Below are 17,451 nucleotides of genomic sequence, written 5' to 3'. Positions count from 1 at the left end.
TTTTCAGAAAAGTATCCCTACATATTCCTTCATTATGTTTCAATCACTATAGCAAGGTCACTTACAGTTGTCAAACTCATTTACCTGAGAAAATTTCAGACTTGTTGTCTTTGGCGTCCTTCTTTAATCTTCTTGCACTGAAAACAGAAGGCAGTTCATTTATTTTTTAAGAGAAACTTACTGTACTTCAGTTTGACAAAAATATTCTTAAAATATTATTAAAATGCAAGTGGAAATTTTGTTAAAAGACAGAGTTTTCAACAATATCCTTGTAAATACTTACACAAAAATAACATAGTTAAAAGTATTTTTTTGACTATTTTCGTTTAAGATTTTTTTATGGAAACAGAATATTACAAAGGGATTTCCTATGTAAAATACATTTTTGAATAATTCTGGGGCCATTACTTCTGAGCAACAAAGACTATCCATCTGCTTATTGAACTCTGCCAAGAAAGTATGCTCATTAGCATTCTGACTAAGTTTGGTTATTAAGTGGACACTGTTATTTTTTGCAAATTCAAGGGCCATAACTCTAGTGACTGGAAGTGTCCAGCTGATGATCAGACTTGTTAGATATTATGGCTATAACCTTTGAAACCAAGAATGGTGGAAGTGAGATAAGAACTACCGTAGATACCCATGTATAATGCGCACCCGTGTATAATGCACATCCCCGATTTTGGCCCGAAATCCAGAGAAAAAAACATTTTTGGTCAATTTTGAGGTGGATGGAAAACGAAAGTAGAGTTTACATCGACACCGGTAATAAATTTTATCTCCGCGGTGGAGAGCAGTATCGGTCTCACGGTACTATTGATTTCTGTTTTCTCGAAAATAAAACCAATAAAATATTGTTTTATTTGTTGTTTTACCTTTTTAATTAACTATTTTGAATAAATAAACAGCAGCTGATTTAATATTTCATAATGGTATTTTTCAAACTGACATGAGCTTCTCAATTCAAACCAATAACAAAAGGTGTGATAGTTTTTTTGTCACAAACAAATAGCCAATAATTACCGGCAATTAACGTGTCACCTCGTGTCAATTATGTTGTTCACAGTTTGATCTCGGTTAAAGATAATTCTCAATCTTTAATTAGTATCATCATTTTTGTGATTTATAAACATTTCTTTCATCAAAATACTTTTAAATTTATATGAAATTAATTTTGTTGAAAGAAAAATAAACCATCGATCTTTTACGGAACATAATGGCAATCTTAGATTTTAGCGGTGACAGTAAGCACGGGGAGTAGTTTCCCTTTACAAAAATGGCGGACATCGGTAACAAACTTGTTTTGAAGTCAGAAAATTGTCTATACCTGTATATTATGCGCACCCACGATTCGCGGATGGTCCCGGAGGTAAAAAAACTGCGCATTATACATGGGTATCTACGGTACTCATGAGAGAGGACACTCAAATTTCACTAGTTTAAGTAATTCAAGGGCCATAACTCAAGAGTCTCTGGGATAATCCAGCTGGTTATCAAACATGGTCGAGATATGCCCCTTAAATATTATGACCCAGTTTGGTGAACATTAGATAAGAACTAATCAAGTTAGTGCACTGTCAATTTTCACAATTTTTAATAATTCAAGATTATCAAACTTGCTTGAGATATTATGCCCATTTACATTAAGAACAATCTCGATGAAAATTGGACAATAACTGCTCAAGTTAGAGTGCAGTCAACTCACAGACTAGTGGATGTTACCTGATGCAGGTGATCAGGTAATATGTCCTGTTTCAAGGGCATATAAGGCCTTTTATTTTTGATCTTTCGGTTTACTGAACCGCCGCTCAAAAAAACGTGTTTTCAGAAAAAAAATAAAATTGGAAAAACGTGATTTTTTTATTTCCTCCGCTATGACATGAAAGCTTGCAGAAGAAAAAATGCATCGCGTATTCCAAAAAGAAAAAAAAAGTCTCGTTCTTCGAATATCCGTCACGGCGAACGAGTCAAATCAACATTAGGAATTCCTATAATTCTATTTTTAAACTTCATATCTTATGCATGGCGTATACGTCCAATTAAAATTTCCGATATATACTACGGTGATTCTATGCACCGCTTATTACGCGAACTTGAAAGAATTTTTTCCCGAAAAATATCATTTAAATACACAATGATGACAGTACTTTTGTTTGATGATATAAACTGGTACAGGGGACATTAAAACTGTGTAATTGTAAGGCCCGGTAAGCAAACGTTTAGCCTGTACAGCTTTTTGGCATCCGGTAACCTATTAGTCTTGTTTATAAGTTATGACAAGCCCCAAGGCTCATTTTTAATCAAATATAACCAAGGTCACAGGTATATTTTCAGGAAAAAGCATCAAAAGTGGGAAAGAAGATTATAACATGCAGCCTGTGTGATGTTATGTAGAATTTACCCATATTCCTTTCAAAGGTCCGTTTCATACCGAGAAAAAAAATTCTGATTCTGTTTTTTAATTTTTTTTTTTTTCCCTCCTGCTACGACCATGTGTCATCCTGGCGGTTCGTAAACCAAAAAATAAAATCAAAGGCCTGAATGGCCTGAGTCGGCTAATGATTGATGTACTGACAGTATAGTCTACCAGTTTCAGTTTGTTTCTAGTTTTTTTTCTTAAAATTTCATAACACAGCTCGATATTTACCCAAAATATTATATCCGGATACGATTACACTTTTCTCCAGTTTGAACAATATATATTACAAATTGTGATGATACGAAGACATTTAGCAGCAATTGGCAGTATCTGACATTGAAGTTTACGGTTAAATTACCTCTTATTTAAATCTTTTCATAAAAAGTTGTTTCGTTTCGTGAAAGCTGAGTTGAGTTAAGCCTCCAAACATAGACGATCTACTTTCAATTTCAAAAACTACAAGAAAATACAATTTAATGTTTCGTCGATTTGTTTATTTCTCGAAAGAATTAAAATCATTTTTAATATCAGTAGTAACTAAACAAACCAGTAAGAGCTTCTTCTTCCGATAATTTATCCGTTTACTGACTGCAAAATTCAACCCACGCAAAGTTTATAGAAATCATACGATGCGTGTTTACGTTCAATGTGGGAGAATTAAGGCTGATCGGCTATGTTACCTAACGCATCCAGACGATTCAGATTTTGTTTTTAAAAAAGCATTGTGTGCGTTTCTGTAATTTTATATACGTTTTTATACGCTTAGAAATTATTAGACATGCGTATTTGCATTATTTCTATACGTAATTTACGCTAATACGCATCTTATCCGGAGCCCTGTGGAACTATTTTTTGTCTTTCGCTGGATGTTACCCAAGCTTTGTAAGCCTGCGCAATTCTTAAAATGTACATTTATGCTTAATGAGTTACATTCGAGAATTGCACATTTACAAGTCATAAATATGACAGATTTCATCGTATATTGGTCATAGCAAAGGGAATTGACACAACTTAACTTCATTCATGCAGTGAACTGTTTGAAGTTTGAGAAATCTAATGGAACTACATCCCTTCACTGTGTTATTTGGTCCATTTAGAGAATCGTTGGATAGCAAGGACTCGTTAAAAGGCTTTCAGCCTTTAGCCGACTCAAAAATAATGGCCTAAAGAATGTAATACAAAATACCGTATTTACCCTAAGTCTTGGGACACCCTAAATCTTGGGACACCCTTAAAATCTGGAAAAATAATTATTTTTCTTGTCCCTAATTTTTCGGACATGTATTTTCTCAGCATGTTTTTCGTCCCTAAGTGTTGGGACTATGGTTGTTACTGATTCATGATGTAAGTCAAATACCGTTATTATACATTGTATGGTTTTTGTATCGATCAAAATGTCAAATAATTATAAGAACCAAAGATTATTTTTTTAACATTTTCGTGTCGTGTTTTTACTTGATATTCTTTTGACAGTAAAGTGTTTTTTTACCATACCAGTTAAGTGTTGTATATTTTTTTTTACTGCAGCCAGGAAGTCCGTTTTCCGTTAGTTAGTTATTTTTATTTACCACTGACTGGAATTTACCCGCGAATCGTACAGCTATCAAAACGCCATGCCGGTAATTTTCCATTCCACGAGCACGTGCGACCTATCGTAATGTCTAACTTACAACGCCGTTACTTTTGTTTATTGACACGTATACAAAAAACGCGTGTCACACATTCATTTTTTGATTTTATCGCTTCAGATTTTCAACGTAGATTGAGAAGTAATATAATTTGAATTCTATAACGATTTTAAAAAGGTATCGACAGAAATGTAGGCAAAATTCTATAAAAACGGTCGAATTTTCATAAAATTACATGCAAAATTTCAAAGAGCGCGATCCTAAATACTTATTTCTTTCTAAAAGTAAATAAATGATGCAAACTATAGGCATAAAATTCAGACTTTTGACCACAAAGTGCAAAAAACAGAATAGAAAAATCTTAAATAATGAAAAAGCGGCAGCAATTTAAAAATATGAAGTAAAACGATTTTTGGCAAACAAATTTCTGTTACGTGACCTCGTGAACGTAAATAGAAAATCGGGACGCGGTTTAAAGAAACAAAAACAATGATGTTGTTGCGTTTTTTTTTAATAAGTTTTGAATGAATCTTTGTGCATGTACATGTATTTTTTGACACGACACTTTATAATAAGATATTCTTCTCAAACCGTTTTGAAATTTCCTTGAGGGCAAATAGGTCACAGAGGTAAGATATCCGCTATTATAGTTTGACACGTTTACCTGTCAGTTTATACGGGATATTGCACATTCACTTTAACAAATTAAAAAGAAGTTTTTTTCATTGATTTTCACAACACTAGATCTACTTCTCAGCTCTTTAAAGAACTGAGGCGGTACGATCAAACAGTGATGTACAACTTGGCGCGAAAACATGACGTAATGCCATGAAAATCTCGGGGAAACTATACCGCTTTGATCTCCACTTCTAATGTCATGATACCGACACACTTTTAGCTCTTTGAGGGGGTGTTAATTGATGATGAAAACAAGGCCAATTACTTTGTTTATCAACAGAATAATTACCGATAATCGTTAAACGTTTATTTTTTCGCTTTCAACACGGGTGGGTGGGGGATGTTACCCGATGACCGAGAATTGTGTCCATATTTTTGGGACACTTTTCAAAATAATTATTTTTCGGGAAATAAGTCTTGGGACAGTGAAAAAAATAATTATTTTATGCTGTCCCAAGACTTAGGGTAAATACGGTAATGACAAGAGAATTAAGTGGAATTTGTTAAACTTTCTGTAATGGCTGAGGATTGAAAGCTTCCAAGACCTCAGTAGAACCACTTATCTTTCACAATCAACAGTGTTCTGCTGAGGATCAAAAATGGTGGGGTCACATGTCCCCTTGGTAAGAAAAATGTGGGGACATTTAAAAATCTTGGAGACAACAACTTTTGGAGCATTATATTATTGAAATAAATCGTTAATATTACAATAATTGTAGTTTTCATTGTAATCTAGCCATTGATAATCCTTCAACCAACTGTCCTGAAATTTGCTATCACTTTTCTTTTTTGCTTAACCAGAGTTTTCTAAATACTCTGTTATTTAACTTTTGGGCACATTTTCCGTTTTGGAGACAATGGTTGTGGAACAAGTGACAGATTTGAGCTGTCACATTTCAATTGCGAATGCGGAAGCAGCGAGTGGTGGAACGGTCAACAACATCGGGTTTGAACTGTGGGGAACAACATAAAGTGCTAGGCTGATCATTATTAGTTTGAACGTTTTTTTGCCTGATAATGGGGAAAAGTAGTTCAAAATCATTCTATATTTCCTCGCTTGACATTATCTTTGAGGTTTTGCAGGAAAACGAAGGTGAAGGAGTGGACGATTCATACTCAGTTCCGGTCATCCCACACACTGATTTGTCCCACACATTTTCATAATGCAACAATTGACGCTTCTAGACCAATTTCAGTGCAACATTCATAATTTTTATGCGAGATACCCGCGAAATCGCAGCCTCGGCAGAACACTGAATCAAGCTAATACTGTATATTCCATTATTCATATTATATATTGCAAAAGGCAGGCGTTTATCAAGGCCAGAAAAAAAACCTTCCATCTTTTACAGAAAGCTTAACCTGCAACACAGTTCTCTTTTCTCTTATGGGGCTTCTAATTACCAAAAATTTGCCAGCAAAAGGTTGTTACAGGAACCCTCTTTTTTGCATTCAACGCCTAATACACTGTCAGCAACTGTCACTTGTTTGAGGTGTTCTGACAACCTAAAATAAAATAAAAATATCACTTACTGGTGGTGAATCAAACTGAAGTAACATCTTATACTACATCTGGGAATGATAAAATTCATCAATTCCATTTACAACATTTCATTTTAAGACAGGCTTAATTATTCTTGAAATTTCTTTTCTAACTTGGATTATAAATTGTGGGCAATTTTATGGCCTAAACAAGAAATGCGGCAATGCCACGAAACCAGGTTTTCAACACTTTTCATAAGAATAACAAGGTATACTGAATCACAGTGCACCACTTTAAAGCACAACCCTAACCCTAACCCTAAACCCTAACCCTAACCTAACCCTATTTTTAGTAACAATGACCTTGACCTTGATCCCAGAAACCCCAAAATCAATCCCAAGCTACAACTTTATATAAGTTTTCTATACACCAAGTTTCATCATGATAGCTCATTCCTAAGTTAAGTTATTGACCGGAAACCCTTTTTCTATTTTAAGTAACAGTGACCTTGACCTTGACCCCAGAAACCCCAAAATCAATCCCAGCCTTTGTCTTGATATAAGCTACATACATACCAAGTTTTATTCAAATATCTTTAACGAAACAAAAGTTATTGACGGAAACACCAGTTTGACGCCGCCGCCCATCCGCCAGCCCTCCCACCCGCCCGACATACCCCAATCTAATAACTCAGGTTTTCAACGAAAACCTGGTTAATAAGATGTTTTGACACATACAGACTAATGGACAGAATAATTACAATAGGGCTGCCACAGAAAGGGTAGCTATGTAACACAAATTGACAAGTTTTAGAAGAAGCACATGTTTTCTGGCCTACCTAGCACTATTATGATAATATGTAATAATATACTTCTCTCCACTATCTATTTTGGATGTGATAGGCAACAAAAATTATCTAACATGTCTGCCTGTGTAAGACAGCTGTTTTCCCAAACCTCAGGACAGCTTTTATAAACAAGAGCTGTCGGAGGACAGCAACGCTCGACTATTCAACAGCCTTGTCAATTGAATGAATACAAAAGTCGATAAAAGGGGCATAATTTTGTAAAAATAGGGAAAAGGGTTATGGAACCTTCCCAGAGCTTATCAGCTCATAAAGTGAACAAGTGCGTGAAGTTTCAATCCTTTCCCATAAGTGGATACTGAAATACCAGTTTACATACAAAAACTTAACCAAAAACTGTTAAGTCGAAAAAGGGGCATAATTTTGAAAAAAACTGCAAAGTAGAGTTATGGGACCTACACAGTGCATGTCAGATCATGACAGTGAACAAGTGTGTGAAGTTTCAATCCATTCCCATTAGCGGGTACTGAGATACCATCTTACATACAAAACCTTAACCAAGAATTTCTAAGTCGAAAAAGGGGCATAACTTTGACAAAAATGCAAAGTAGAGTTATGGGACCTATACTGGGCATGTCAGATCATGACAGTGAACAAGTGTGTGAAGTTTCAATCCATTCCCATTAGTGGGTACTGAGATACCAGCTTACATACAAAACCTTAACCAAGAATTTCTAAGTCGAAAAGGGGACATAATTTTGTAAAAATGCAAAATAGTTATGGAACCTGTGCAATGTAGGTCAGTTTATCACAGTGAATAAGTGTGTGAAGTTTCAATCCATTCCCACAAGTGGTTACTGAGATATCAGCTTACATACAAAACCTTAACCAAGAATTTCTAAGTCAAAAAAGGGGCATAATTTTGTAAAAAAGCAAAATAGAGTTATGGAACCTGTACAGTGTAGGTCAGTTTATCACAGTGAATAAGTGTGTGAAGTTTCAATCCATTCCCACAAGTGGTTACTGAGATACCAGCTTACATTCAAAACCTTAACCAAATCGGGACGCGGATGCGGATGCCGACGCATGGGTGAGTCCAATAGCTCTACTATTCTTTGAATAGTCGAGCTAAAAATGTTTTTTCATTCCACACTGTCCCTCGGGTAAGAGCAAATCCGTCTTACACAGGCAGGCATGTAAATTCCTTATACTCCCAAACCCTTTCTTTAAACAGAAGGGTAAATTAATATGTTAATACCTGGCCATAGCACAAAGAGGTGTGTTGGCCTTGAACTAGTACAACTGAAAGCTTCATTCTGCACACCAAGGCATAAAGCTGATGTTATGTGAGAAAACCACTTTTCAATATTTAGTATCGATAATATTGACCTTGATCTAAGCAATCAAAAATACATCTAAAACCATGGCCTCCATGCAAGCTTCCTGAATTCCAAGATTGGCTGAAAAACTCTACATTACATACTGAAGTTATTGATCTGAAACTATTTTACATTTTCAGTAACAGTGACCTTGACCTTGACCCAAGTGACCAGAACACATACCGTATATCAGTTTCCAAGAAAATGGTACTAAGCTTGGTCACAATATCACATAGCAAAAATGGATGTTAAAATGACATTAAATTTGCAAAGAAATGACCTATATAATAAGCATTATGTAAGTACTAAGAGCGGCTGAGCCGTAACTCATGTGTTCCAGAAGCAATTTCAGTGAATCTTGCAGGGCCACATTTCTCAATTACAATTAACAGTACTATGACATTTTACTGAAATCCTTCAAACCATGTCTGAGATATGACTTCGGTGTGACAGAAAATGGAATAAAAATGCTATTAATGTAATGTATATGTAAGCACAAAGGGCCATAAATCTTGTTTTCTTCAAGCAATCAGTCTGAAACTTGCAGTGCTGCATTTCCCTAAAGCATTTAACATTTATACCATGTGTTATTAAAATCCATTCAACAATGTCTGAGATATGACTCCAGACAGTCAGAAAATGGACTATATATGTATTACATATAAGTACAAAGGGCCATATATCTTGGCTTCCTCAACCAATCCAATTAAGGGTTTCAGGACTGCATTTCGTTTTAACAGTTAAACTTTCTGCCATGTTTTACTGAAATCCTACAAACTGATTTTGAGATATCACTCATCAAATAAAAACACTATATATGTACTATATATGTAAGTACAAAGGGCCATAAATCATGTGTTCCTCAACCAATACAACTAAAACTTGCAAGGCTCAATTCCTTTATAGCAGTTAACATTTCTACCATGTTTTGTATAAATCCTACAAACCACTTTTAAGATATGACTCCGGACTGACAAAAAATTGAACAAGAGGGTCATGATGATCCTATATCGCTCACCTGTTAAACTTGGCCTTGGAATCATCTATATAAACATTCTGATCAAGTTTCTTGAAGATAGGGTCATAAACATGGCCTCTAGAGTGATAACACGAGGACCATGATGGTCCTGAATCGCTCACCTCTTCCCACATGACCCAGTTTTGAGTATGACGTCGTTTTTTCTATTATCTGACATAGTGACCTAGTTTTTGAGCTCATGTGACCCAGTTTTGAACTTGACTTAGATATTATCAAGATAAAAATTCTGACCAATTTTCATGAAGATCCATTGAAAAATATGGTCTCTAGAGAGGTCACAAGGTTTTTCTATTATTTGACCTATTGACCTAGTTTTCGAAGGTACGTGACTCTGTTTTGAACTTTACCTAGATATCATCAAGGTGAAAATTCAGATCAATTTTCATGAAGATCCATCGAAAAATATGGCCTCTAGAGAGGTCAAAAGATTTTAATAATTTTAGACCTACTGACCTAGTTTTTGACCGCAGTTGACCCAGTTTCAAACAACATTCAGACCAACTTTCATACAGATCCCATGAAAAGTATGGCCTCTAGAGATGTCACAAGGTTTTTTTATTATTTGACCTACTGACCTAGATTTTTATGGCACATGACACAGTTTCAAACTTGACCTAGATATCATTAAGGTGAACATTCTGACCAATTTTTATGGAGATCCATTCACAAGTATGGCCTCTAGAGGTCACAAAGTTTTTCTATTTTTAGACCTACTGACCTAGTTTTTGAACGCACATGACCCTGTTTCAAACTTGACCTAGATATCATCAAGATGAACATTCAAACCAATTTTCATACAGATCCCTTGAAAAATATGGCCTTTAGAAAGGTCACAAGGTTTTTCTATTATTTGACCTACTGACCTAGTTTTTGATGGCACATGACCCACTTTCGAACTTGACCTAGATATCATCAAGATGAACATTCATACCAATTTTCATACAGATCCCATGAAAATTATGGCCTCTAGAGAGGTCACAAGGTTTTTCTATTATTTGACCTACTGACCTAGTTTTTGATGGCACAGGACCCACTTTCGAACTTGACCTAGATATCATCAAGGTGAACATTCTGACCAATTTTCATGAAGATCTCATGAAACATATGGCCTCTAGAGAGGTCACAAGGTTTTTCTATTTTTAGACCTACTGACCTAGTTTTTGAAGGCACGTGATCCAGTTTCGAATTTGACCTAGATATCATCAAGATGAACATTCAAACCAACTTTCATACAGATCCCATGAAAAATATGGCCTTTAGAGTGGTCACAAGGTTTTTCTATTATTTGACCTACTGACCTAGTTTTTGAAGGCACGGGACCCAGTTTCGAACTTGACCTAGATATCATCAAGATGAACATTCTGACCAATTTTTATGGAGATCCATTCATAAGTATGGCCTCTAGAGAGGTCACAAGGTTTTTCTATTTTTAGATCTACTGACCTAGTTTTTGACCGCACATGACCCTGTTTCGAACTTGACCTAGATATCATCAAGATGAACATTCTGACCAATTTTCATACAGATCTCATGAAAATTATGGCCTCTAGAGAGGTCACAAGGTTTTTCTATTATTTGACCTACTGACCTAGTTTTTGAAGGCACGTGACCCACTTTCAAACCTGACCTAGATATCAACAAGATGAACATTCTGACCAATTTTCATGAAGATCTCAATAAATATATGGCCTCTAGAGAGGTCAGAAGGTTTTTCTATTTTTAGACCTACTGACCTAGTTTTGAACGCATGTGACCCAGTTTCGAACTTAACCTAGATATCATCAAGATGAACATTCAGACCAACTTTCATACAGATCCTATGAAAAATATGGCCTTGAGAGAGGTCACAAGGTTTTTCTATTATTTGACCTACTGACCTAGTTTTTGATGGCACGTGACCCAGTTTCGAACTTGACCTAGATATCATCAAGTTAAATGTTCTGACCAATTTTGAAGATCTTTTGAAATATATGGCCTCTAGAGAGGTCACAAGGTTTTTCTATTTTTAGAACTACTGACCTAGTTTTTGAAGGCACGTGATCCAGTTTCGAACTTGACCTAGATATCATCAAGATGAACATTCTGACCAATTTTCATGAAGATCTTTTAAAATACATGGCCTCTAGAGAGGTCACAAGGTTTTTCTATTTTTAGACCTACTGACCTAGTTTTTGATAACATGTGACCCAGTTTCGAACTTGACCTAGATATCATCAAGATGAACATTCTGACCAACTTTCATAAAGATCCCATGAAAAATGCGACCTCTAGAGTGGTCACAAGCAAAAGTTTACGGACGGACGGATGCACGCACGCACAGACTGACGACGGACACCGCGCGATCACAAAAGCTCACCTTGTCACTTTGTGACAGGTGAGCTAAAAAGCTTTTCCTTTGATTTGAGCGGGTGACCTAGTTTTTGATCCCACATGACCTAGTTTTAAACTTGGCCTAGGAATCATCAAGATAAACATTCTGACCAAGTTTCATGAAGATAGGGTCATAAATGTGGCATCAAGAGAGTTTACAAGCTTTTCTTTTGATCTGAGTGGTGACCTAGCTTTTGACCCCATATGACCCAGTTTCGAACTTGGCCTATGAATCATCAAGATAAACATTTTTACCAAGTTTCATGAAGACAGGATCATAAATGTGGTCTCTAGGGTGTTAACAAGCTTTTCCCTTGATCTGAGCAGGTGACCTAGTTTCTGACCCCACATGACTCAGTTTCGAACTTAGCCTAGGAATCATCAAGATAAACATTCAGACTAAGTTTCATGAAGATAGAGTCATAAATGTGGCCTCTATGGTGTTAACAAGCTTTTCCTTTGATTTGACCTGGTGACCTAGTTTTTGACCCCATATGACCCAGTTGCAAACTTGGCCTAGAGATCATCAAGATACATACTGTGCAAGTTTGTATCAAATCAAAGCATAAATGAACCTCTATATGGCTGAAAGGGCCAAAATAGAAAATTTTACCCCTTTTAGGTGCAGTAACTCTAGAACCCGTCATGGAATCTAGCCGGTTTTTGAAAGGAACCAAGATCTTATTGTGACTAAGTTGTGTGTATGTGTGGTTAAAATCAAATGTAAAATGTCACTTCTATCGTGTTCACATGGTAAAAATTAACAAATTTTGGCTCTTTCAGGGGTCAATTAGGGGCCGTAACTCCGAAACCTATGATTGGATCTGACAGATTCATCATGTGATCAGAGATCAATTGTTGTTATTCTTGCAAGTTTGTAACAAATTAAACCATAAATGAAATCTCTATATGGCTGCAAAACCCAAATAGAAAATTTTGCCCCTTTAAGGGGCCATAACTCTGGAACCCATGATGGGATCTGGCCAGTTTTTGAAAGGAACCATGATATTATGCCAATACAAGTTGTGTGCATGTTTGATTTAAATCAATTGCAAAATGTGGTCTCTATCGTGTTCACAAGCCAAAATAGCAAATTATGGCCCTTTAAGGGGCCATAACTCTGGAACCCTTGACGGGATCTGGCCAGTTTTCGAAAGAAACCGAGATATTATGCCAATACAACTTGTGTGCAAGTCTGATTAAAACCAATTGCAAAATGTGGTCTCTACCGTTTTCACAAGCCAAAATAGCAAATTTTGGCCCTTTAAGGGGCCATAACTCTGGAACCCATGATGGGATCTGGCCAGTTTTCGAAAGGAACCGAGATATCATGCCAATACAAGTTGTGTGCATGTCTGATTAAAATCAATTGCAAAATGTGGTCTCTATCGTGTTCACAAGAAATTGTGAACGGACGACGGACGGACGGACTACGGACGGACTGACAACGGACAAAAGGCGATCACAAAAGCTCACCCTGTCACTACGTGACAGGTGAGCTAATAACATAACCATATATACAATTGCAAAGGGCCATAAAATCTTGTTTTCCTCAACCTATCTGAATGAAACTTGCAGGGCCCCACTGCCCTGTAGCAGTTAACATTTCTACCATGTTTTATTGAAATCCTTCTAAACATGTCTGAGATGTGACTCTGGACAGACAGAAAAGGAAGAAAAACTATATATGTAATGTACAAAGGGCCATAATTCTTGTCTTACTCAAGCAATCTGACCCAAACTTGCAGGGTGGCATTTCTTGACAGCAGTTAACATTTCTACCATGTTTTCTTTAAATACTTCACACCATGCCATAGATATGGTTTCGGACGTACAGACAACACCAAAACTATATCCCTCCACCTTCAGTGGGAGATAAACAAGAGCTGTCACAGGAGACAGCGCGCTCGACTATTTCGATGCTGGATAGTGAAACTGGGCACATCTGAGGAAACTAGAGCTGTCACTGGAGTGTTTAATGACTCCAATTGTGGATGAAGATATTGCACAATAGCCTGAGTCTATGTCAAAAATATCAACTTAAAAGTAATAAGAGAGGTAAAGATAAAATGTATCAAAACACTATATAAGTATATCCTAAGCAAAAAGGAACATAATTCATTAAATATTGGTGCCAGAGTTATGCAGCTTGTGTCATATAGTGTGGGTGATGATGTTGAACAATATGTTAAGTTTGAATCAAATCCATTCAGTAATAACAGAGACAGAGTGAAAGTGCATCAAAACTTTAACCTAAAATTCTAAGTAAAAAGGGGGAATAACTAGAAAATGCTTTTGTAAAAAAGCGCATGTCTCCCCCAATGCAAAGTCCTATAGGCAAGAAGTCAATTGGGGTCAGGAGCGAAAGTCAAAGAGACACTGATGGTTGGCTGCAATAGGGATCATCTACTTGGCATGTCCAGTCATCCCGCTAAATTTCAACACTCTTGGCCTAGTGGTTCTCAAGTCACTGTTCAGGCTCCTGTGACCTTGACCTTTGATCAAGTGACCTCAAAATAAATTGGGGTCATCTACTCTGCATGTCCAATCATCCTATTAAGTTTCAACATTGTAGGTCAAGTGGTTCTCAAGTTATTTCCAAAAAATGATTTTACATGAACAGGCCACTGTGACCTTGACCTTTAATAGACTGACCCCAAAATCAATAGGGGTCATCTACTCTGCATGTTCAATCATCCTATGAAGTTTCAACATTCTGGGTCAAGTGGTTCTCAAGTTATTGATCGGAACTGGTTATCAATGTTCAGGCCTCTGTGACCTTGACCTTTAACGGAGTGACCCCAAAAACAATAGGGGTCATTTACTCTGCATGAACAATCATCCTATGAAGTTTCAACATTCTGGGTCGAGAGGTTCTCAAGTTATTGATTGGAAATGGCTTTCCATGTTCAGGCCCCTGTGGCCTTGACCTTTAACAGAGTGACCCTAAAATCGTTAGGGGTCATCTACTCTGCATGACCAATCATCCTATGAAGTTTCATCATTCTGGGTCAAGTGGTTCTCAAGTTACTGACCGGAAATGGTTTTCAATGTTCAGGCCCCTGTGACCTTGACCTTTCACAGAGTGACCCCAAAATCGTTAGGGGTCATCTACTCTGCATGACCAATCATCCTATTAAGTTTCAACATTCTGGGTCAAGTGGTTCTCAAGTTACTGACCGGAAATGGTTTTCAATGTTCAGGCCCCTGTGACCTTGACCTTTAATTGAGTGACCCCAAAATCGTTAGGGGTCATCTACTTTGCACGTACAATCATCCTATGAAGTTTCAGCATTCTGGGTCATGTGGTTCTCTAGTTATTGATCGGAAATGGTTTTCCATGTTCAGGCCCCTGTGACCTTGACCTTTGATGGAGTGACCCCAAAATCAATAGGGGTCATCTACTCTTCATGACCAATCATCCTATGAAGTTTCAACATTCTGGGTCAAGTGGTTCTCTAGTTATTGATCGGAAATGGTTTTCAATGTTCAGGCCCCTGTGACCTTGACCTTTGACGGAGTGACCCCAAAATCAATAGGGGTCATCTACTCTGCATGACCAATCATCCTATGAAGTTTCAACATTCTGGGTCAAGTGGTTCTCTAGTTATTGATCGGAAATGGTTTTCAATGTTCAGGCCCCTGTGACCTTGACCTTTGACGGAGTGACCCCAAAAACAATAGGGGTCGTCTACTCCAGCAGCCCTACAACCCTATGAAGTTTGAAGGTTCTAGGTCAAATGGTTCTCCAGTTATTGCTCGGAAATGAAGTGTGACGTACGGACGGACGGACAGGGCAAAAACAATATGTCTCCTGGGGGAGACATAATTAATGAAAAATTGGTGCCAGAGTTATGCACCTTGCATCATATGGTGTGGGTGATGATGTTGAACAACTATTTTAAGTTTGAATCAAATGCATTCAGTAATAACAGAGACAGAGTGAAAGTGCATCAAAACTTTAATCTAAAACTCTAAGTAAAAAGGGGAAATAATTCATGAAAAATTGGTCCCAGAGTTATGCACCTTGTGTCATATGATAAGGGTAATGATGTTGAACAACTGTTTAAGTTTGAATCAGATCCATTCAGTAATAACAGAGATAGAGTGAAAGTGCATAAAACTTTAACCTGAAATTCTAAGTAAAAAGGGGAATAATTCATGAAAATTTTTGCCAGAGTTATGCATCTTGTGTCATATGATGTGGGTGATGATGCTGAACAACTATTTTAAGTTTGAATCAAATCCATTCAGTAATAACAGAGAAAGAGTGAAAGTGCATCAAAACTTTAACCTGAAAATCTAAGTGAAAAGTGGGGATAATTCATGAAATATTGGAGCCAGAGTTATGGCCCTTATGTCAGATGATGTGGATGATGTTGAGGAATAAGTATTTCAAGTTTGAATCAAATCCATCAAGTAATTACAGAGATAAGTTGAAAAAAGAGAAAGTGCACCAAAACTTTAACCAAGGTGGGGACGCGGAAAGACGCCGACGCCGACGCCAGGGCGAGTAGGATAGCTCTCCTTATACTTCGTATAGTCGAGCTAAAAAGGGGAAAAGTCAAGAAATATTGGTGCCAGAGTTATGGCCCTTGTGTCGAATGATGTGGGTGATGATGAGGAATAACTTGTTCTAGTCTGAAGTAAAACCATCAAGTAACTAGAAGGTGTTTTTTTCACAAAAACATATGTCTCCCCCTACCTTTAGCTCTGGTGGCCATTTTGTGCAGCGAAGCGGAACGTGTTGGCGATATGCAAAACTAGGCTTGGTACTGATCACTCCTGTGAAGTTTCGTCGAAATCCGGCCAGCAGTTTGACCTGTGAAAGCCGGACAAGATTTTGTCTATTTTTAGCTCTGGTGTCCATTTTGTGCAGCGAAGCAGAACGTGCCAGCGATATGCATAACTAGGCTTGGTACTGATCACTCCTGTGAAGTTTCGTCGAAATCCAGTTAGGAGTTTGACCTGTGAAAGCCGGACAAGATTTTTATATTTTTAGCGCTGGTGGCCATTTTGTGCAGCGAAGCGGAACGTGCCGGCGATATGCATAACTAAGCTTGTTACTGATCACTCCTGTGACGTTTTGGCGAAATCCAGCCAGCAGTTTGACCTGTGTAAGCAGGAGAAGATTATTCTATTTTTAGCTCTGGTGGCCATTTTGTGCAGCAAAGCAGAACGTGCCGGCAATATGCACAACTAGGCTTGGTACTGATCACTCCTGTGATGTTTCGTCCAAATCCAGCCAGCAGTTTGACCTGTGAAAGCCGGACAAGATTTTTCTATTTTTAGCCCTGGTGGCCATTTTGTGCAGCGAAGCGGAACGTGCTGGCGATATGCGTAACTAGGCTTGTTACTGATCACTCCTGTGATGTTTTGTCGAAATCCAGCTAGCAGTTTGACCTGTGTAAGCAGGAGAAGATTTTTCTATTTTTAGCTCTGGTGGCCATTTTGTGCAGCGAAGCAGAATGTGCCGGCAATATGCACAACTAGGTTTGGTACTGATCACTCCTGTGATGTTTCGTCGAAATCCAGCCAGCAGTTTGACCTGTGAAAGCCGGACAAGATTTTTCTATTTTTAGCTCTGGTGGCCATTTTGTGCAGCGAAGCAGAACGTGCCGGCAATATGCACAAATAGGCTCGGTATTGA

At 37.4% G+C, this 17,451-nt stretch overlaps 1 protein-coding gene across 2 annotated transcripts in view; it reads right to left on the bottom strand.

Moving 5' to 3' along the window:
• LOC123522882 (uncharacterized) overlaps nt 1–17,451 on the bottom strand; it is a 112,728-nt gene that overhangs the window by 72,666 nt on the left and 22,611 nt on the right. For both annotated transcript variants that reach the window (XM_053547019.1, XM_053547015.1), the window contains exons 8-9: nt 6,130–6,231; nt 85–137 (exon numbers count right to left, since the gene is read on the bottom strand). In XM_053547019.1, coding sequence (XP_053402994.1) covers nt 85–137; nt 6,130–6,231 — 155 coding nt within the window. The remainder of the gene's footprint in view (nt 1–84; nt 138–6,129; nt 6,232–17,451) is intronic.

The sequence above is a fragment of the Mercenaria mercenaria genome, chromosome 1 (genome assembly GCF_021730395.1).
Source record: "Mercenaria mercenaria strain notata chromosome 1, MADL_Memer_1, whole genome shotgun sequence".
NCBI lineage: Eukaryota > Metazoa > Mollusca > Bivalvia > Venerida > Veneridae > Mercenaria > Mercenaria mercenaria.
This window is presented reverse-complemented; position numbering and strand designations above follow the sequence as displayed.